General features: G+C 44.2%; 1 protein-coding gene across 2 annotated transcripts in view; it reads left to right on the top strand.

Moving 5' to 3' along the window:
• ACSS2 (acyl-CoA synthetase short chain family member 2) overlaps positions 1–23,207 on the top strand; it is a 57,131-nt gene that overhangs the window by 31,122 nt on the left and 2,802 nt on the right. The window contains exons 6-18 of one of the 2 annotated variants that reach the window (XM_035121371.2): positions 1,749–1,824; positions 2,041–2,155; positions 4,776–4,814; positions 8,577–8,714; positions 10,050–10,220; positions 10,631–10,764; positions 13,066–13,198; positions 13,789–13,845; positions 14,289–14,369; positions 17,113–17,221; positions 17,970–18,038; positions 19,665–19,841; positions 22,955–23,029. In XM_035121371.2, coding sequence (XP_034977262.2) covers positions 1,749–1,824; positions 2,041–2,155; positions 4,776–4,814; positions 8,577–8,714; positions 10,050–10,220; positions 10,631–10,764; positions 13,066–13,198; positions 13,789–13,845; positions 14,289–14,369; positions 17,113–17,221; positions 17,970–18,038; positions 19,665–19,841; positions 22,955–23,029 — 1,374 coding nt within the window. The remainder of the gene's footprint in view (positions 1–1,748; positions 1,825–2,040; positions 2,156–4,775; positions 4,815–8,576; positions 8,715–10,049; positions 10,221–10,630; positions 10,765–13,065; positions 13,199–13,788; positions 13,846–14,288; positions 14,370–17,112; positions 17,222–17,969; positions 18,039–19,664; positions 19,842–22,954; positions 23,030–23,207) is intronic. The other variant, XM_035121372.2, reaches the window with a different exon arrangement.

Genomic DNA, 23,207 nt, shown 5'->3' on the forward strand with positions numbered 1-23,207 from the left:
ACAAAAAAGGGCCTAACGATGTCTAAGTAACAATAAATCATAATTCAAATACAAATTAGAATTAAATCATATCATAACAAAAATCATAACATAACGTAAGGCATAACACGAAATTAATATCAAAACTTAAATCTAAAATAGAATCAAAATCTATATTCTGATGTGTAAATTGAATGTAAATTAGCCCATATATCAATACCTGTATCTTCTTGTAATGCTTATAATACTTATATTCCATAAATTCCTATGTACACACGATATTCATACATAATCCCCCTTCACCTACTAACCGACTTCCGCTTGTCCTCTTCCCGGGTTAATAGCTTTATATTTATTACATTGTTTCCTTTATTTTGTTTTTTTTTAAAAATTCACTCTTTGCGAGGTGTTAAAAGCAAATCCAAGTTTTTATCATGGGGCACTGTTTTTTAAGATATTCTCCAAATTTCCTCCAATTTTTCACCGAGTTTTCCCAGCTCCCTCCCCTTATTACATTTGTTAATCTATCCAAATCTATATACCCTAATAATTTTTCCTGCCATTCTTTAATGTTGGGAGTTTCTTCCTTTTTCCAATATTTCGCCAATAGAATTCTTGCAGCTGCCGTCACGTATAAACATATTTTCTCATCCTGTTTTTAATTTCCTCTCCCAACAGTCCTAATAGAAAAAATTCCGGTTTTTTTTTAATATTATATTTACATATCTTTTTCAATTCCTCCAATATTGCATTCCAAAATGTTTTAATCTTATCACAGTGCCACCATATATGCACAAATGTCCCTACCTCTCTTTTACATCTCCAACAGAGATTATCATGGGTTTTATACATTTTTTTAATTTTAACCGGCGTGAGGTACCACTTATAAAACATCTTAATCATGTTTTCCCTGATCGTTTCGCACGCCGTGAATCTCCACGAATGTTTCCAAAGTTTTTCCCAGCTCTCCATTAGGATTGGTTTCCCCAGATCTATCGCCCAATTAATCATTGTTTCCTTTACGGATTCATCCTTTAAATCCCACTCCAATAGTACTTTGTACATCCTGTTTATAACTTTCCGATCCCCTTGCAACAAGTTAACTTCTAATAATGATGGTTCATTCTGGAAGCCATTTTTAGAATAATCCTCTTTAAATCTGCTATTTATCTGATAATACTGCAGCCACCCTGTTAAATGTTGTTTTACTTCTTCATATTTTTTCAATCAGTAGTTCTTTTTTAGACTCCCCACCCAGCATTCCATGGCAGTTCTTTGTACATCTTGCTTAGCTGCATATACATTAATTCCTTCACCTCATTTTTCACATTGACATGACTTTTATATTATCAACTGTTGGTCACAAAGTATCCTGTACCTGGAATTTATATTTGAGATCATTTTTGTGTGTGTGAATAATCCCCTAAATACTCCCACTCACTTCTCATCTGTTTATCATCATGATTTCTTATTCTAGATGCCATGCTTGCAAGCCAGTAGGCTATTCTTATATTCTTATGTCATTGACCATGCTGGCTGGACTTGATAGGAGAGGGAATCCCACAACATTTGGAGGGTCACAGACTTCAAATCCTTACCATGGAGGCCTCTACTGTGACCATGATTGGTCTTCATTTTAGCAGACTTTCTCTTAATTCCATTGTTTCCATCCTTTCCTTTAAACCATGCTGTCCATGTCTTCTTGTGACCTTCAAGTGCTTGCAGGCTGTTCTGGTGAGCCAGTTTAATGATTTGCTTACTCCTTGTAGATGCCTTTTATAGAGGTGATAAGCTGATTAACCTGAAGCAGATAGCAGATGATGCCTTGCAGAAATGTAAAGACAAGTAAGTCAGACTCCCTTTGAAAGTACTGTATTTGTTTCTTTGCGAATGTAAACGCATGCAGTTGTGGTCTTAAACAGCCTGCCTCATACTTCCATAATCAGCTGGACAGGTTCAGACTTGCTCATCCAAATGACCTAGACTCTCTTCTTGGAATCTTTTGTGTGTTTTCCATTAAAATAGTTTGGGCTCGTGACTTCATCTTCCCTCTCCTTGTAGGGATGCCCCTCTGCGAAGGTGCATTGTGGTCAAGCATTTAGGAAGGGAAGAACTGGTGCAGGATGGGTCAAGCAGTAAGTCTCCACCTCTCAAGAGAATCTGCCAGAGTGTGCAGGTGAGTTTCCTGTTGTAAATGGCTGAAGGATCTGTTTAGGGGCTTGAGCAGCTTTCCTTTATTTGAGAGAAATGATTGCAGGTTTCTAATTATTCTGCCATGGGGAGTTAAGATTTGTTTTGCTCCTGATGTTTCTGCCTGCATTGTAGAGAACTAGGCAGAACTGTTTAGCATTGCCAGGAAGAAATGCTGTTTTCTCCCAAATAGCCCCTGCCTTGCAATTGAGATTGTTATGTGTGATATGGCTCTGTAATAATCATATCCACTCATTGGATAGTGCCTGTGATATTGCTGCTGCAGAAGATTTGTGCTTTTAAAAGTTTACTTTCCTGGACAAGCTTTACTACTGGACCATGAGACTTACCATGAGGTCCTTCAGCAAAAAACAGAAAAATGGAGCAAAGCTACACCTCTTCCTCGCTCTTCCCCATCCCCCGTTTCCTGCCATTCTAGAAAAGTATATACTTTAAAACTTATATGGTGTTAAAAGACATATGGGCCTTTTCTCACTTACATAGCAAAATTAAGTTACTTCCACCACAGATAGAAATTAAAGGTCTGAAAACAGGACATTTTTGTGTGCATTTTTTCTTTAAACTCGAGGCATAAAGTTGTCTTTGTGAGAGCAGCAATCACACTAACAGAGAGTCACCTGTGCGATGAAATAAGCAGAAGGTGGGCTTCTCACCATGCTCTTGAACTAGGTTTAGATTGGACCAGGACTTTTTTTTGTGTGAAATTTATCAATGCTTGCAGTATGCAAGCTGTATTTACAAGCAGAATATGGATGGGAATCACAGGTATTTCCATACAGTAAGAGTGCAGAATCTATGCCCCTCCAGAGGTTTCTGGGCTGCAGCTCCCATAATCCCGGACCGTTGACCATGCTGGCTGGGACTGATGGGAGCAATAGTTCAACAATATCTGGAGGGCAACAAGTTATTCATCTTGTACTACAGCAAGGTTACCTGTCTTTCTGTTATGTTTGTATGTATGGATTCCTGCAAAAAAGAGGAACTAATTTGAACATAACTCTGAGAAGGTAGCCCTGTTTATGGAAACTTTTAATGTTTGATGGATTACTGTATTTGAATATTTTGTTGGAAGCCACCCAGAGTGACTGGGGAAGCCCAGCCAGATGGGCGGGGTATAAATTTATTATTATTATTATTATTATTATTATTATTATTATTATTATTATTATGAGAGAGTTCCTGCTTTTACTGTTGGTTTATCATCTTGAAAACCCTCAGGTTGCAAATCCATTGGCACAGTAACACACTCCCTTGCCATGCAGACTTCCCAGAGCACTTCACTGTTGCTTGGGCCCATCCCACTTACCTTACAAATAATTTGTAACCCAATGTCCACCTTGCCTTCTACAAACTAATCAGTTTATCTTTCCACTACCCTCCCCAGCTCTTGTGCTGTTCCTGTAAACACCCAGCGCTAACTAGATTCCCTTATCACAGCACTAGGGGAATAAGAAGGAATCATATTTTCTGAATAGCTTCAGTAAGTTCACAGGTTTCCGGGCCAGGTTTCTGTGCTGGAGGTGCTTCAACTTAGCCACAATCATGTTGGAGAGCCAAGTGAACCTTCTCTAGAGGCTATTCTGTATTTACAATATATTGTAATGTCCAGTGTGAACAGTGCTTGGAATTGAAGTTATGTGGGTCTGCCCTTGGTTCTGGTCCAGAAGCTTCAGCTATTTCAGAAACCTGCATCCAGACTAGTGATGAAACAGACTACTGCCAGTGTGTGGGATTTCCAGATCTGTGAATACTTTGTTCACGTTGTTTGGTGAGCAATGTATTAACAATGGCTGCATTGATGAAAGTTGCTTCCTTTTTTAGTGAATTAGCAAGGACACTTCATACTAGGGCAAATCCTGTTCTACCCCCTTTTTATGCCTGTTCAGCTTCTTGGTCTTTACTTGATCTGGCTCTCTGCAGAGCACTGAGTGAAACCCATTTCTCTTTGGCTGTTTTGCATTAGTTCATTACAGGTGCCCTTTTTGTGTTACCTTAGCTCCCGTTGCTTGGTCCCAGCTCCTGCCAACCTAGCAGTTCAAAAGCACGTCAAAATGCAAGTAGATAAATAGGAACCGCTACAGCGGGAAGGTAAACGGCATTTCCGTGTGCTGCTCTGGTTCGCCAGAAGCGGCTTTGTCATGCTGGCCACATGACCTGGAAGCTATACGCCGGCTCCCTCGGCCAATAATGCGAGATGAGCGCGCAACCCCAGGGTCGGTCACGACTGGACCTAATGGTCAGGGGTCCCTTTACCTTTACCTTTAGCAGTATAAGAGCTGCTTTTCCATGGCTTCATCCTGTACTGGAAAGCACAGGCTAGAGGACCAGCCTGGGCTCTTGTATGCAGGAAGAAAAGCTCTGAAATGGAATCAGCCAAGAAGCATTGTCAGGGATTGACCCATTGCCTGAGCCCATGCTTTGCAGCTCATCTTTAGCATCCAAGAAGATGCGCTTTTGCAGCCATGATGTGCACCCTCTCAGCTGCATCATGTCTTTCCTTGCCAGCATGGTATTTTATAAGGTATAGGTGCCCTAGCACAACTCTTCCACTTCTCAAATCTTATATCTTTGTGAATTTTTAACAGGAAAAAAAGACTGAGAGCTCAAAGAGAGTCCATCCCAAGGTATTTACTGTGTAGCAGAAGCTTTCTCTTGGCACTTCTCTGTTCTGCTTTCCCTTTCCAGCACTCCTCCTCACTTACCTGTTCTCACTCTCGCTGCACGGCACAGTGTGGCCTCTTAACCCCATTTCCACCAGTTGCATGTTAGTCATAGACATCACTGTCCCAAGGGTTGGAAGGGAGCGTCGCGATACATGCCTTGGCCTGGGATTGTTTGGGAGGGACAGTGACTATTGTAGTTCTAACACTTTCTTAGTATCTCCTTGTGTATTCACATGAAACATAAAAGGGATTTTACACAAAACCAACTGAAAATGTCAAAGGGTGGTGAAGGAATGCGGGTCCTTGTGATATCTCTTAGGAAATAAGTACAGCTGGGGTCCTGAAACGTGTTACATGATGCACAGCATGTTCACACACTGAATGGCTTGGTGCAGCTTCCAGGAGTTCTGTGCCCAGAACCCATTTCTTCTCCTTAAAGCAGCTCCATGGGCTTGTGAAGTAGGCCGTCTCATGCTTCCACCCCGACAGCTGAGCCAGCACTGCTTCCACCAGCATTGTACCAAATGATTTCTATTGTATGTAACAGGCTGAGATGTGGATCCGGCCTTTATTGTACTCTTTCTCATTCTTAGCTAGCTTAATCCGATCAAAATGGTTGCTCCTCTGCAGCAAAGTTGTGATTCTACAAAGATTCTACAAGAACACTTATTTTGCCACCAGCTTTCCTATACAAGGAGATTTCTATTACTAATCCTTGATTAGTAATTCTATTACTAGTAATTTCTTGATATTATTTTCCAGAGGTTTTGTCTTTGGAAAGTGAGCATGGTTTTGTGTTAACCTTCATGCTTAACTTAACTGCTGCGTCCTCTTCTCAAGCTTGTAAGCACTCCAAGCAAGGATTTGGATACAGTCTTTGAGCAAAGAATGAAAAAGTGCATACAGGCTCCAGAAGGTGTAGCCTCTAAGCAAAGGCAGTGTGATGCAGATACTCCTCAATGTGCACCTATCACTCTATCTATTAGTATATGCGGCAGTGACAGTTACTACTGTTTGCCACCACATAACCAGTGTCAGGTTCTGCTGGTCAGCAGCATGTACCCCACAGCCCGAGCATCATGCTTTGAACAAACACCTTCTGCCAAACGCCCTACCAACTGTGCAAGCTCTAGGGCAGCTGCCACCACACCAGATGGACAGTGAGTCAGAAGTAGACTGACAGCGTAGACACATTTTGCATTCTGGGCTTGCACCCTTGCCCTGGGCAGTTTTCCTGCTTACATATCATAGCACTACACTGAAAGATTTGTACTGTGACACTTGCTCAGAATTTTTTCAGTAGACTTCTATACATGCTGCAGGACACACTGGTGCTGTGCCAGCTTTTAATACTAACCTTTCATCACTGTTCTTCACAGGGAAGGGGATTATTCAAAAATTGCAACTCACATGTTCATTTGTTAAAAGTGTAGGGGGAAAAAAAGCTTTGCTATACAGGTAAGCTGCTGCTTTTTTCTGAAAGGTGGCTTTATGGCTCCTTTCCAAAAATTTACAAGCTTTGGCACTGCATGTTAGGCTGTGCAAAGGGTGTGTGAGAGTCCTATAGAAATTTGCATGGGGGTATCCTGTTCCTGGTAGCACAAATACTGTTATGCCTTACACAAATTGTCCACAACAGCCTTTTGACTGTGTTTTTCTTCCCCACCAACCACCAGCTCTCTAGACTGGGATATTCAAAGACGATTTTTTTAAATTCAATGAAAATTGGGTACACAACACTGCATTTGTTTCATTTCAACAAGAATGCTTGTTTCGCCTAATCAGTCTTTAAAACTATATTGTATTGACTTGTTTTGTTTGCTCAAGCCAACTTCAAAGCGGGGTTTGCAATATTTGCTTTGTACTGAAATCATCTTATAGTTAAGCCTGATGTAACCAGGAGAGGAGCTACGTAGCAGAATCCAGGCTCACTGTTCTATAAGCATTGCCTTTGCATTAATATCTACTAGGGTACACTGTTGTTAGGAGAGAACTGCTAGTGTGCTATAGAGGATATATTCAATAAAAATAAGAGAATTCTGTGAGCCCAAAGCACTCGCCCACATGGAGGCTGCCTGCCGCAACTCTGCAGGCATACTGCTCCAGCCATGTCTACTTCCGATCAGCTTCTGCTGGGGACAGCTAATCCTGCTGTTTCTTGATATTGGGTGCAATTGAATGATCCAGTTGTGCCCAGTGTAGCTTAAAATGCTTAAAGTGGCTCCCTTCCATTGAGATGGGGAAACTTGCAGCAGCAACACATAAAGAAACATGGTGAGGGCTCCTCTGGAGTGGGTAATGCTTATTCTTTTTAAAGAGTTGCACTTTACCTATCAGCTTAGGAAACACTAGTGTGATGTTTTCGTTTTGCCCACTAATGGTTGGTTGCTGAGCTGTTCATTGCAATGAGATTTCTGCTTAGCTCCTTGGGAGCTGTTCTCCAACCATCTTCATCTGGAACACCAAAGAAAGGTTCTTTTGGAAGTTAGGTCCCATATAAATAAATGGCACTTCATCCACAGCAATACTTTTAGCACGAGAATATGGGTGCGTATAGTTTCTCCATAACACAGGGCCCCATGTGGACAAGTTAATGATTTTTTTAATGTGTCCATCCAGGTAGCAAAGTGTAACTAGGAAGCAGTTAATGATGAGATTGCTGATAGGCAGACACTTAGACCTGTGCTGCAGGCCATTGGGCTTCTCAAAGGCCTGAAGCCAGGGGTAGTGAATGGTGGCCCCCTAGATTTTGGACTACAACCCCCTTCAGTCCAAGCTAGCATGGTCAGGGATAATGGGAGCTGTAGTCCAGCAGTTCTCCAGAAGTCTGGAGAACTTCATGTTGCTCTCCTTAGTATGGATATATAATAACCATGCTTCACTTACATAAAGAGAACATTAAAATGGCTCTGTGCATGTGTATTAAATGCCAGAACTCCTGGTGCATTTGCTGCACGGCACCTTAGTGTGTTATTTGTAATAATCCCTTTGCCGTAAAACTCCCTAAGTGGCTCTTCATTGTGTCTCAGAATCATAGCCCCTCTGGGGATCATAACACCAACCTACTTTATTTGGGGATTTATTATTTATGTACTAATTTTAATTTTTTAAAAAATACATATTTATGTTCCTCCTCTCCATCACAATTGCCCCACAACAGCGAATATAAAAATTGCAAGAATAAAATTGTTGATATCAGCTGATCTTCACTGGTGAGGGCCTTTGCTCATGAAAGCACAGGAGTTAAAGTGTGTGTTGTACTTCATTCCAGAAACCTTTGTATTTCCCTTAGGCATTCTTGACTGCTGTGAGAGTTTCCTTACCATTCCTGAAGTGCCTCCTTTTTATGCACCTTTTGTCCACAGCACATGCACAGAACATTCAAAATGAAGTGGTTTGGTTAGCTCTGTTCTCAGCAGATGAAGTTGAACTGGCTTGCGTAAATTCAAGGACTTGTCTAAAATGCACTGAGATAATTTCTTTAAATTCATTAAGGGGCTAGGATTGATGAACTAATGATGCCACAGTTTTGGTTAGGAAGTCAAAACTGCTCATTTAAAAAGATGTCATGGTGTGTTAACACTGTAGTTGTACTTCTGCAACTATTAAGAAAGGAAAATGCTTTAAAAAAGAGAAGAAAAGTGAAATAGAGTTCTGCTTTAGAAGCCAAAATATTCAATGAAAGTGCTTTACTATGTATACTTACTATGTGGTTTTCTTCAGATACCTTGGAATTCAGAAGTTGACCTTTGGTGGCACAATGCTATGAAGAATTCTAGCAAGGAGTGTGAGCCTGTCTGGTGTGATGCGGAAGATGAACTGTTTATTCTCTACACCAGTGGGTCAACTGGAAAACCGAAGGTATGTTCCTTTATTCTGATCCTGTGCCAAAGCATGAAGGTGAAAAGTTAATATTTACTTGTCAAGTCACACTCGCTTGCTGTTCACTCTGCTGTGTGGACGCTTTGGATCCAAATGCTTACTGTTTTAATGCTTTCACAGTACTAGTCTGGAACCAGAAATGGGCCCTATCTCTACAAATACTTGTAACATTAGTGTAACATTCATTACACATTAGTGTAACAAGACCTCTTGTATTCCAGGTGCTCTAGGTTACTTGGAAGGGGGAAAGTTCAATGGTAGAGAATGTTTTGCCTGCAGAAGGTCCCAGGTTCAATCCCTCCCATCTCCCCATAAAAGGATCTCTGGTAGCAGGTACTGTGAAAGTTCTTTGCCCAGAAACCCCGCCTAGCTGCTGCCAGTCAAAATAGATGCCATTGGGCAAGATGGAGTAGTGGTCTGACTTGTTCTGTTCATGTGGCCCACTGTGAAATTCTGGGATGGTGGCATTGTGTGTATATAAATACTATGCAGGGCGCACGACTGGCCACATGTATTTTTTCACTGATTATTGAGCAGCACATGGTATAAATAATTGAAGGAGGCACAGAAAGCCTAATACTTTTTAGTCTTTGCTTTACATAGCACATACACACATTAACAGGCTTTCTATATAACATATGCTCCCTAAGCCTTATATACATCTGTTTAAATTCACATGAGATAAGAGTCTGTGCATAAACTCTGGTGTGTTTATTTCACTACTTGCTGTACAGAGCACTCACTTTACTGAATTTATGTAGTCAGTGGTTTGATGACTACAAAAATATCACATGAACTAATTTGGTTACCTCTCAGGGCTGTGTTTGGGATAGGTGCCACTATTTCTGCATTTAATTATGTCACTGCAAGTAAATATTGCAAAGAAAAGTACTTCATGGTGGTGTTTCCCTGTAAAAGGGGTTCAGACCGATTTCCCTTGTGTGTGATTGAACTAATGTTATGGTTATAATGTGGTTAATGATACAGTAAAAATACGTTTCCTTCTCTCATGCTGAAGTTTTACTGATGTATTTTTTCAATGCAGAAGTGCTTGAGTAAAACAATGGCTGGATCTAGACATATCAAAGTAGTGTTTCAGTTAAACGCATTGTAAATTTAAACAGGGAAAACAGATAGAGAAAAACAGGACTCCACACTGCCATCTGGTGGCACGTTATATTGCAAATACGACACATATAAATCACTTTTTCTTTACCAATCTAGCTGAGTCCAGTGTTGCTGTATACTTTCTAATACAATGAAAATCAAGCCAGTAATGTTCTGTTTAATTTCAGCTGCTTTTCTTTGTTTCAGGGTGTTGTACATACAGTAGGTGGCTATATGATTTTCACTGCCACTACCTTTAAATATGTGTTTGATCACCATCCTGAGGACATCTACTGGTGCACAGCTGACATTGGATGGATAACTGGCCATTCCTACGTCACATACGGACCTTTGGCAAATGGGGCAACCAGTGTCTTAGTAAGTTATGTGGTATGTGGGAGCTGTATGAGGGTGGGGGTGGGGGACTAGAAACCCTGCCAGACTTACACAAACCAAGTATGAGTGAAGGTTGAATTGTATTGCTCTATGTTTGCACTGAGGTTCATTGCTGGTCAAGGCAAAGGAGGGCCTTAAGCTTAAGTACCATGGCTTCTCTGTTCTTCTTATTATCATACTTCATAAGTACCTTCTTCTGATTTGAGCCAGGCAGTCTTGCTGATTCAAATCAAGTCTTGAGCAGTCCCCAAAGACCTCTGTGCTCACTAGCATTATTTAGGCTACAGAAGCATTATAGGGCTGCAAATTTTTGCACCCCACTTGCTGGAAGCAGCAGGTGGGTGGTGGGTGGGTTTCTTCTTCTCGTGCTAAATGACTTGTTTTCTGCTCAGTTTGAAGGGCTTCCCATTTACCCGGACGTTGGTCGTATGTGGAGCATCATTGACAAGTACAAGGTGACCAAGTTCTACACAGCACCCACTGCCATTCGCCTTCTCATGAAGTATGGAGAGGAACATGTCCAGAAGTAAGTAGGACTTTAAGCAAAACAGAGAGTGGTTTTGCTAATAACATTCTAGCATTGGGAATATATAATCTCAAACATGCATCACTCTAGAGCACGGGTGTCAAACACAAGGCCCGGGGGCCTAATCCGGCCAGCCAGACCTCGTCATGTGGCCCGCGTAGCCGCCGCCAACAATAGCTGCCGACAGTAGCTCTGGAGCCTGCGATTGGCCGAGGGTCAAAACCGGGGGCGGGGCTGCAGGCGGAGGCCGGGGCGCTGGAGCCGCGCTGACGGCCTTGGCCAGGGAATTTCAATTTCGAATGAGGCTGAGGGAGGCGGTGGCACAGCGGCCAGACAGGGGAGTGAGATGCAGGAGGAGGAGGAGGAAGCCCGCCGAGGAGGTAGGAAAGCCCTACAGGCGCCGCCGGCAAAGTTGGTGCCGGGACGGAGCAGCGCTGGATTTTTTTTTGGCGGGCTTTGCTGTTGTCTCCGAGAGCGAGTGAGGCGGCACTGGGGAGCCGCCGCCCGCCGCTTCCCTTCCTCTCCTCGGCTGCATCCGGGAGGTGGGCGAGCAAGCGGGTGAAAGGGACGCGGAGTGAGCCTGAGGGGGAAGTAGGCGAAGCGCAACAGTCGCTCTCTTGATGGAGCCGGGTTTCTCTTCCCTCTTCCCCCGTTTTCTCCTCATAGACACTCGGGAGGGTGCCTGGCTTTTGCTCTGCCCCCCACCCCCGAGCCGCCCTTTGGCTTCTCAGTTCCGGCGGAGCTGCTCCCCGGGGGGCGGCCGGGAGGGAGGCAGCGGCGACGGCACGGGTTCCTGCTCTTCCCGCTCTGCCGCCGCCTCCTCTCAGCCCCTCGTGATGTAGGGCTCCAGATGGAGTCGCCTCGCGGTTTGAGTAGGTGGGAGGGGAAATTTTTTTGGGGGGGGGTTTTCAAGCCTCCTCTGCCTGCAGTCCCGGTAGGGAGAGGCGGCGGCGAAGACGACAACAGCGCGGGTGGGGGGAAGAGCAGCTCTGAGGCGAAGATGCACGTCTGCTGGGGCTGCCGCCGTCTTCCTCCTCGGGAAATCCGCTGCCCTCCCTCAGCACGAGGGGAAGGGACTCTGGCGCTGAGGAGGGAGGATGCAAAAGCAAAGCAGGGAGTTGGCTCTGCACCGCATGTTCCTGCCCCTCTCCAAAGCATGGGGTGGGTTGCAGCGTGTGGCATCCTGCCTAGCGGGGTTTGGGTGTGCGCAGGGCGGGAGAGGGAAGCCCTCTTTCCATCTGCAGGTTTTTAATCCCAGCAGTGGCTTTCTCCTTCCTGCCGAAGGTTTAGTTGAGCCCCCCCCCCCTGGAAGCCGTTGATCCCCACCTTTTGTTCAAATTTCCCCACCTTTTGTTCCCCACCTTTTGTTCAAATTTCCCTCGTTTACATCCCCTCCCACACACGCGCCACGACGCAGGAATGTGATCCGCGTGGGGGCGGGAATGAGCTTACATTATTACAAAAAACAGTAATAATTGAATGCAGTGACAATAATTTATGATAATAAAGAGTGGACACATAGTCCTACAGACACAACCGGCCCTTTGAGGGTGACCAAACTGCTGATGCGGCCCCTGATGAATTTGAGTTTGACACCCCTGCTCTTGAGAAAAGCAAACCCTAGAGCAGGCATGTCAAACCTGCAGCCCTCCAGATGTTTTGGCCTACAACTCCCATGATCCCTAGCTAGCAGGACCAGTAGTTGGGGAAGATGGGAATTGTAGTCCAAAACATCTGGAGGGCCGCAGGTTTGACATGCCTGCCCTAGAGCAAAGCTAATTCTTCCAGCCTTTTTCTCAGGAACAGCGTTCTTGTTTTACACTTGTTCTATAAGATACAAAGCATAGGGGCCAGCTCCTAGGGGCCAAGGTCCTTTTGGGACCCCCCCCAATAAAATATATGAGCAGGTTGGCCTTTCCCCCATTTAAATGGTGTGCGTGCATCACATCATGTGACTGATTATGTGGGGCGGGGCTTACCTGCCCCCCATATTTTATTTAAGTTGGCACCCCAATATAAAGGCAGTGTGGGGAGGACAGTGAGAAAAGAGGGAAGGGAATATACTTGACTGGATCTTGGTGCTTAGTTTAAGCCCCGATGACTGCTAGAAAAGGTCTGTCTAAATCTCACCCCAATTACTGTGCTTGCTTTTGACAGGAGGCTTTTGTCGGTTTCTGGCAATGTTCTCTTTGTGATGCTTGGCACTCTCCTTGAAGGGCCAGCTCTGGAACTGCAAACCATTTTTTTTCTTGTGGAGTTTTCCTTCCTCTCTTAAAAAAACCTATCTGCTTCTTATGGCAGGTACAGCAGGAAGTCCCTGAAGATTCTAGGGACAGTTGGGGAGCCCATAAACCCAGAAGCTTGGCTATGGTACTATAGGGTGGTTGGTGAAGAAAGATGCCCTATAGTGGATACCTTCTGGCAGACAGAGACTGTGAGTTATTTGGTTCTTGGTTCCCTTTGTGTTTTGTGAATGATCTGTCTCCGCCTGTGTGGGTGTTAGAATTTCCCTGTGCTCTCCCAAGTACTAGGTTTTGGGCGGCATTCAGCTTGGTTTTACTCAGAGTAGACTAATTGAAGTAAATGAACTTGACTAAGTAATGACCATTAATTTCAGTGAGTCTACTGTGCATCAGACTTAGATGAATACCACTTTTTGAGTGGAATTCAATATACAGTAGTGGTAATGTAGGGTACTGTGTGTGTGGGAATCAGGTTTTCTCCCCCCCCCCCCCGCATGCCCCTAAACCTGTTCTGAGGGTTCCCCAATCCTCCAGAGTCAAATTAGGGGTGTGTGGGGTACGCGGAGGAAGGAGAAAGCAGGCCTGGTTTTGTACATGCAGCAACTTAGTTGAATTCCACCTTTTCTGAGTTTTTGCCCACAAACTTGCTACAGTTTTTCTATAGCAAAAGTACAGTTGCTTGGAAATGCATTGCTGCTACCTGCTGTGCTGCCTCGGAACAACTCAGCTTTTCCTCCACTGCCTGGTATTGTTGTGACTGTTTTGGGTTTCTATCCTGCAGGGTGGCCATGTGTTAACTCCTCTCCCTGCTGCCATACCAATGAAGCCGGGCTCAGCTGTAAGTATAGATTTGCTTGTTCTCGTCTGTTTGTGCAGCAGTACTTTTTCTCCCCTGCCCCCCTTGGGCTTCGGCACAACAGTTTCACTAATAATCCTCTCACAAACATGCAGAAAAATGCACATTATTTTATACACACCTGCATGTTTTAAAGCATTTTCTAAGGCAAAACCAAAGTGGGAAAATGGGCTCTAAGTGAGTAGAGGTTTTTCTTCCTGGAAATTGACTTATTTGCTGACCAGAAGCTTTGGGTGTAATCTTAAAAGTTATGGAACCTTCTGAGGTGAATTATTTGGGGATGGGAATGAACCAATGGAAGAACTTAGCCCAGATGTGAAAACAAGTCCAAAGTTGCCTTTCTCCCTTCCACATGTCTGCTTTTTCTGGGGGTTTAGTTTGCATTTTCCACTTCTTCTAATCATGCTATGAATATTCCTTGGCAGACGCTTCCTTTCTTTGGGGTGGTTCCTGCGGTGCTGGACGAGTCTGGGGAGGAGCTGGAAGGAGAAGCAGAAGGTTACCTGGTAAGAAAAAGTGAGGGTTTTATTGCTGGCTAAATTCAATCTCTGTGTGGAGCTTCATGGTCTGTATATAGTAAAGGTTAAGGTTTCCCTGACCGTTAGGTCCAGTCGTGGACGACTCTGGGATTGCGGCGCTCATCTCGCTCTATAGGCTGAGGAGCTGGCGTTGGTCCACAGACAACTTCCTGGTCATGTGGCCAGCATGACTAAGCCGCTTCTGGCAAATGAGAGCAGCGCACGGAAACGCTGTTTACCTTCCCGCCAGAGCGGTACCTATTTATCTACTTGCACTTTGACGTGCTTTTGAACTGCTAGGTTGGCAGGAGCAGGGGCCGAGCAATGGGAGCTCACCCCATCACGGGGATTCGAACCACCGACCTTCTGATCGGCAAGCCCTAGGTTTGTATATAGTCATTCCCATTTTGCATTAGTTCCACGTGTGGGATATCTGTTCCTTAACTGCTTCAGACAGTGGAAGCAGAGCATAGCAGTCATGGCTCATTACCATTGATAGCTTATCCTCCATGCTGTTAAAGCTATCTAATTTGGTGGCCATCACCACGTCCTTCAGAAGCAAGTTTAATACTTTTGTGTGTGTGTGTGTGTGTGTGTGTGTGTGTGAGAGAGAGAGAGAGAGAGAGAGAGAGAGAGAGAGAGAATGTGTGTGTGTGTGTGTGTGTGTGTGTGTGCATGCACGCACACACAAAATAAAACTTTCAGCTTGACCTAGTGATGTATTGACTGCCAGTGGTATTACTTTAATAAATGTGTTGCATGTTAGATGCTGGTTTCGCTAATAAGCAACCTATGGCAGCCCCACATAGAGATTGTTACAGTAATCTCTTGAGGGTACCAGTGCACAGCGCACTGTGACCGCTATCTGTATCCAGGAATTGTTGAAACTTGTGTACCAGTCTAATCTGGAAAAAGGAACTCATAGCCACTGGAGCTACTTGGGCCTCAGTTGACGAAGATGGGTACAGGTGTAACCCCAGACTACAGACTTGTTCCTTCAGAGGAATGCAGCTCTGTTTGGAATTAGCAATTGACCAATTTCCTGGATCTGGGCACCACTCATCTTAGGCCCTCCACCTTGCCAGGATTCAGCTTCAGTTCATTGGCCCTCATCCAGACCACCACTGTGTCTGGACTTAGTAGTGCTAGTTCCCCAAAGTTAGCCTTTTAGCGAATACATGTGTAAGATACATATTCACTAGCAGATAGGGTAACCAGAGTGGGAATAATACCTGCTTAATTCACAGGCTGCTTTGGAATGGGATGGTGTTTGGGAAAGCAGTGCAGAGGACAGGGGTTCAGCGCCTCCTTCTCACATTTCTGCTGCTGTCTCAGTCAAAATTTGAGTCCTTGGCGGCTGCTCTTTCTAAAGCAAAAACACACACCCCAGAAAAAAGTTGAAAGGGTCTACTGCAGGCACCCCCAAACTGCAGCCCTCCAGATGTTTTGACCTACAACTCCCATGATCCCTAGCTAACAGGACCAGTGGTCAGGGATGATGGGAATTGTACTTCAAAACATCTGGAGGGCCGAAGCTTGGGGATGCCTGGTCTACTGTTTAAGCACAGAGTGTGGCAACACCTCAGCATTGTAATAAGTTTTGAGCTCAGCTCTGATCAGATCAAATTTATCTCTGGGAGTGAATAAGATTTGAACTATCAGAGTTGAACTGACTTTACACAGGAGATTGCAAGTTGTCTTTCACCAAGAGCAAAGGATCATAAAATATATCTGCAGAATGGACCGTTGCCCAGAGCAGAGTCAAAGTGCCAAGAATGTGCATGGGTTGCTTGGGTGCTGTCCAGCTTCTATTTATGAAAGACGATACCATTCTTTATGCTCGTTTTAATAATTACGTTGTAGAGGGCATCTGGAATCGCTGTAGTGATGCCACTGTGGCATGAGTTTCCTGGAAAAAACTGAACAGGAAAGGTTTCTGCTCTCCTTAAGCCCATTGCGATCTGATTTAGCATAGTCTACTTGACTAGAAGTTTTTTGGGGCGGGAGTATGCCATGTTTCATTTTATGTTGTGTGTAGAATTCAATAAGGTAAACACTGGCACTTTAAAGTAAACTATGATTTAATGCACTTTTAATGTCTGCTCGTCCTCTCCTGAGTGTTGCAGGAGGAGGAAACAATCCCAGAGTCTGGCATGTGGTGGCATGTGAACTTAGGCTTGTAGTTTGTTTCTTTGTGAGCTAACAGACCTTAGCTTCAGGTTGCGGTTTGCTTAGAGAGAAACAAACCACGAGCCCTAGTTTACATGCATCGACAAGCCAGGTTTATTGTCATGTTTCTGGCTTGTTTCCAGCATGGAACAGTGTTATGCCATGTTATAATTATGGTTATCAGTGGCAAATCTTAAGCCTAAACAATACATGTTGTATCAGACCCAAGGTACGTCTAACCCCGTTCTCATAGCAAGACGCGTGTAACTCATCTTGATCCTCAGTCACTAGTATTCAGAGGCAAACTTGACTGAATGGGTATTTGAACTCTGGTCTCCCAGGACGAAGTCCATCATTTGAGCCAATGCCCCAAATTGACTTAACACCCAATGCCTTGTGTGAGCATAGCATTATACAGTATTGAATGCTTTGTGGGAGGAGAGGAACAATTCTTTGGAAGTAAGCCACAGCTTCACATAGGACTAAATGCTCAATGCAATGTAAGGGCATGGTAAAGAAACCCACATTTAATACATATGTTCTCTTATCTTTCCTCTTTTAGGTTTTCAAGCAACCCTGGCCTGGAATAATGCGCACAGTGTACAAAAACCACCCGCGGTTTGAGACCACGTACTTCAAAAAGTTCCCTGGTTACTATGTGACTGGAGATGGTAAGTCTCTACATGGAATCCTGTAATATTGACAATAAAGCTTGCTTCCTGTATAATGTGGAAGGGATTAAGCATGATGTATAAAAAAGAGGCTGAACATACTTCCTTTGTGCAGCTCTTTTTGTTTCCAGCCCTTACATCTGGATTCTCTTTCTAACATGGACTTAGAGCTCTTTGTATGGACTAACTTTGATTCGGATTTGGGTTTTGTGAGCTATTAATTTGTAGCCCTGGAATGAAAACTCAGATCTTGGCGACAAAGGCAGGAAGTCCCTTTATGAAATCCACAGTCCACACTCCCTTACTCTCTGGAATTAGGAGCAAATTGTGGGAGAAGGCATGTGAGTCACAAAGGATATGGGGAACAAACCCCCTTTGGCACCCTTTATTTACATCAATTTGATTTGCCTGGAATTTGATTTGGATACTGAAGTTCAGCCCTGAAATATGCAGTGCATGGGGGAGGGTGCTTAGGAATTGGTTGTTTGTGCCTTTCCTTTTCCACTCATTCATCTTTGCTGGTCCCACGTATTTGCAGTTAGGCAGCAGGGCTTCTGGGCAATGAGGTGTGACTACTGCCTTTCATATTACTCTTTTTTGCTGCCTTTTGTTTCTTAATACTTAGTGTCATTTGTTCACATTGTGCTGTGTACATCCACACCCACCCCAGTTCTCCCTAGATGCATTTTTTCCTAGTTGGCAACTTTACAATGGTCAATTTGCTGGTTTGGTTTCCCCCCCACCCCAGGCTGCAAGAGAGATAAAGATGGTTATTATTGGATCACGGGTCGAATTGATGACATGCTGAATGTTTCTGGTAAGAACATAATCTTTGTGGAAGGTTTGGAGTTTCCTGAAAAACTCTCCCATTGATATGGTAGGCATTTTTGACATGATATGCCACCCTGGGCTCCTTTGGGAGGAAGAGCAGGATGTAAATCGAATCAATAAAAAAAATTGGGGTGGGGGGCGTGATATGTTTCCTCCTCAATACTGTTTAGAGCAGGGGTTCCCAAACTAAGGCCTGGGGGCCAGATGCGGCCCATTCGCCTTCTAAATCCGGCCTGCGGATGGTCCAGGAATCAGCATGTTTTTACATGAGTAGAATGTGTCCTTTTATTTAAAATGCATCTCTGGGTTATTTGTGGGGCCTGCCTGGTGTTTTTACATGAGTAGAATGTGTCGTTTTATTTAAAATGCATCTCTGGGTTATTTGTGGGGAATAGGAATTTGTTCATTCCCCCCCAAAAAAATATAGTCCAGCCCCCCCACAAGGTCTGAGGGACAGTGGACCGGCCCCCTGCTGAAAAAGTTTGCTGACCCCCGGTTTAGAGCATGTGGCTGACAGAGGGTCAGCCAAGGATGAATGAGATGCTTGGGCCAAAAAAGGTTAGACCAGTGAATGCAAAAAATCAATAGTGACTGTGCTTGCATAATCAAATCCTGGCTTTGATAGTGCAGGAAACGTTTGAGCTTCATGCACACACATGCAGCCTCTTTACTCCCACTCTTGTTTTGTGTGAGTGGGGAAACAGAGCAGGAAGCTGCAGTTAGATTTGTGCAAACTGGGAACTATCAAATATCTGGGCACTTGAAAGCTCTTATCTTTTCAGAGATTGAAATATCTAACATTTACATGTCTCTGGTTTTTGTTTTTATAATTTATCATGGTACACAGCACCATATCCACTCAAGCAGAATCAGTGCAGGCATACTCTTTGGGGAACTTCAAGGAGTCTTCTCAACCAGATAGACTAGAGGAAAACACATTTCCCTTTTTTATCTAATTAAGTCCCAACAAAATACAAAACAAACTCGCCAAACTAAGAAATGGTTTGCTCTACTATTATTGGCTGCTTTTACTGTTTTCCAGCTTTTACAAAATGTACTTGGGATCAAACTGTGTTTTCTCCCATAGTGCCTTTATAGAATGCTGTTTTGCAACATTTACAGCTTGACCAAGATTTTAGTGTAAAGGGTTCCTTTTTTTATTTTGGTGATATTTCTTTGCCAATGGATAACTATGTTGGCCTCAGGCAATAGAATTACCTTAAGCCTTAGCCTTCACATGGGTCTTGGGCTTGCTTCGTTATTTATTTTCATAAAATTTATATGCTGCTTGATTGCTCAAAACAAAACTTCAGTTTACAAAAAGAATAAAACAATGAAATTATCAGTAAAAAAAGGCAGTTGAAAGCAACTATGTAAAATATTCAGAATTTGTTTAAATAAAAAAACCAATAAGCTAAAAACTAGATTAAAACCAATGTCAACATGGGATAAGCTTCCCTAAATGAAGGTATTTTCAGCAGGTGCCGAAAACCGTACAGTGAAGGCACCTGCCTGATGTCAATAGGCTTTTGCAGAACACCTCTTGAAAAGTGAAGAGGCCAGGGTGGCAATGCCAATTTAAGAAAAAGCCCCTATTTCTTTCTGCTTGCAGGGCACTTGCTGAGTACAGCAGAAGTTGAATCTGCTTTGGTGGAACACCTGGCGGTTTCGGAGGCGGCAGTAGTAAGCCACCCGCACCCAGTGAAGGGAGAGTGCCTCTACTGTTTTGTGACGCTGAAGGATGGTCACGACTTCACAAAGAACTTAGTTGATGAACTGAAGAAACAAGGTAACCTTGGTAGACCATCACATGTCACTTGGCAAAAGGGCCAGAAAGCCCTTTTGGATTTGTGAGGGGTGTGTGGGAGGGGCAGGGTAGCATGCTGCACATGGAACAAAGGAAGCCACCTTAGGCCAGGTTAGACTTTTTGTCCATCTGGTCACATCCCAATGAAGCTGAATGTTGGAAGATTCGGGGGGAACAAAAGGAAGTACTTCTTCACCCCACACGTAGTTAAATTATGGAATTTGCTCCCACAAGAGGCAATGATGGCTACCAACTTGGATGGCTTTAATAGTGGATTAGAAAAAAATCATGAAGGATATTCCCACTGATGGTTGTGTTCTTCTCCACCACTGTCGGAGGCAGTGTGTTTCTGAAAAGCAGTTGTTGAAAACCACAAGAGGGAAGAGTGCTGTAGTGCTCAGGTCCTGCTTGCGTACTTCCCATGGGCATCTGGTTGGCTACTGTGAGATCAGCATGCAGGGCTAGATGGGCTTTTTCTTTGTCCTTGATATTATCTAGTCCAACTGGCAGACTCTCTGGGATATCCAGCAAAGGACATTCCCTTCACTTCTTACCCAGTTCTTTTAAAACTGGATATACTAGGTATTGTAATCTGGACCTTAGGCATAGTAAGCATGTGCTCAGTTGCTGAGCCAGGATCACATCAATGGAGCAGATGTCACTGTTGGAGATTCATTCCCTGTGTTTGCATTCATGGGATTGTTGTCTATCACATGATGGTATATGTTTTCATTCCACAGTGGGAAGTGATGAAGACAGGATGTTTATGTTTCTGTGTTTCCTGAAGTGGGACTATTGTCCTTTGTTCTTTCCTTTTGCTGCCGGATGCTAGAGAGAGAGGGAGCCATGTTGCAGTGCTCTCTGTGTGTCTATATGTAAATAAACATAGATTAGCCAAATACTGAGTTGCTGAGGTCTGTTACACAATTGCGCAAACTCTGCGGATCCATAAGTGTGCTGATGTCAGTTGGCATCAGTTGCTGTGATGTTCGGGCTGGAGAAAGCTTTTGAAGCTCCCAAACGATTGACCAGGAGGGAGAGAAGATGCCAGTCGGGCGTGTGTCTCTACCAGGGTCCTACTTGGGAGTAAGAGATCCTAACAGTCACACCAGCCTGTTCAGCAAAAGGGAAGCTACCTGCTGGCTCAGATTTTCTCTTGTGAAGATCATTCTTCAGCCCTTCTAATCTTCCTGAGATGAAGCCCCACCCCAACAACTTGCATCATCCCACAGCCTGGCTGGCAGGACAGTTTTCAAATAAAAGGTTCATTGCTTAGTTGTCCCAGAAGCTATATTTATCTCTGCTGGCCTTATTGCCTCCCACGTGTTGCCCTCCATGCCAGCTGGCACCTGACTTGAATACATAAGGGCAGACTGCATGGCCCGTGAACAGGGTGTGGGTTTTGCAGTGGCGATGCATGCACAACAACTCTCCCTTTCCCTTTGACAGCAGAGTTGCTGTAGAGGAGGGTGGGTTGGCACAACAGGTTGGTTCCCAAATTGGACTCTGGGGTAGTGGTATTTATCTGACCGAGGTCTTACGGGAACAGGAATGATTCAATGTGCTTTTAATGAGCGGAGCAAGACTTCCCCAGAGTGGCTGCTTTTTAAAACAGGCCTGTTGGTGTTAGTTATTCCCGGTCAGCCGCTTTGTCATTCAAACACTGTGTTCTGCAGAATCCTTTCAGAAGCTTTTCACACACTCGTCAAGGAGAAGAGTTTCCCTGAAAGACTATAATGAGAGACAAACTAATCTCACTTTCCACTGTGCAGCTGTGAAGGGACATCTGGGGTGTGCCAAGGATGACACCTGCAGATGGAACAGGCACATGAGGCCGAGCTAGTGCTTTCTGTGGATCTAGACCAGGCATCCCCAAACTTCGGCCCTCCAGATGTTTTGGCCTACAACTCCCATGATCCCTAGCTAACAGGACCAGTGGTCAGGGATGATGGGAATTGTAGTCCAAAACATCTGGAGGGCCGAAGTTTGGGGATGCCTGATCTAGACCATGCCCCATTGGAGTTTTACAGCAGATGGAGAGAAGTCAGCGTGGGAGGGGTCCCTGCGGTTTGAGAAACATTGCTTCCTGTCAGAAATAAGAGCAGGTAGAATAAAACTGTTACATACCTTTTAGAAGAACGAATAAGTTCTAATTGGAAATGGGAACTATGGATGAAGAACCTTGGTTACAAAATTGAAGTGGAAACAATCAAGGAAGAATTTATATTACAATTTACAAATCTTATTCTTGAAAAGGGTTTTGTTTTCTGTCCCTACTATGTTTGTTAAAGTTGCATTGCAGTGTATTAGGGAGCAGGGGGTGCTGTGGTCTAAACCACTGAGCCTCTTGGGTTTGCTAATCGGAAAGTCCAGCAGTTCGGATCCATGCGACGGGGTGAGCTCCCGTTGCTCTGTCCCAGCTCTTGCCAACCTAGCAGTTCAAAAGCATACCAGTGCGAGTAAATAGGTAAATGGTGTTTCTATGCGCTCTGGCACTCATCACAGTGGCCCGTCACACCAGAAGCGGTTTAGTCATGCTGGCCACACAACCTATAAACCTGTCTGTGGACAAATGCTAGCTCCCTCGACCTGAAGTGAGATGAGTGCCGCACCCCATAGTCGCTTTGACTGGACAACTGTCCAGGGGTCCTTTACTTTACTTATTGCAGTGTGTTCCAATTGAGAATGCCAGTCACGCCCCTTTCCCCAGGATATTCCATTTCTCTCCTTTCTGGGTTCTTCTTTGGCCATCACTCGTGGCCAAGTAAGATTGTCTTCCATAAACACGGTTTTAACAATGAGTCCGTAAGTGACTGTGGAGGCCAATTCTGGAGCCACACACCCTTCCACAGTGGGGACATTGGTTTCTGGGCAGGAGTTGATCATGGTGTGGATCTGCCAAGTGTCTCTTCCTCTTAGCACGTTTCTCCCTTGCGTCCTGAGTTTCGGTGTCTTCAAAGCCCATGACACCTATGGATGTTGGTGTCTTGTTTAGCTATTTTCCCTGTTTGCATGGGTTTTATTTCCTCAAGTCACGTGCTTCACGAACGGTCCAGAAGCTATCATAGCTAAAATCCTTATTCTTTCATTTGCAGTTAGAGAAAAGATTGGACCCATTGCAACACCAGATTATATTCAGAATGCACCTGGCCTGCCCAAAACCCGCTCAGGTAAGATACAGATTTTACTGTATATGTGCAGGAAGCACAGATCATGGTGCTGTAAATACCTCTTGCCTTACATTACAGGTTCTTGGTACTAGTTGAATTTGCATTCTCTGCTTTCTTTTTGGAAATACAGTGTGGAAACTGGAAAAACTAGTAAAGCTGTGAGTAGCTATTTAGTAGC

Source organism: Zootoca vivipara, chromosome 7, assembly GCF_963506605.1.
Source record: "Zootoca vivipara chromosome 7, rZooViv1.1, whole genome shotgun sequence".
NCBI lineage: Eukaryota > Metazoa > Chordata > Lepidosauria > Squamata > Lacertidae > Zootoca > Zootoca vivipara.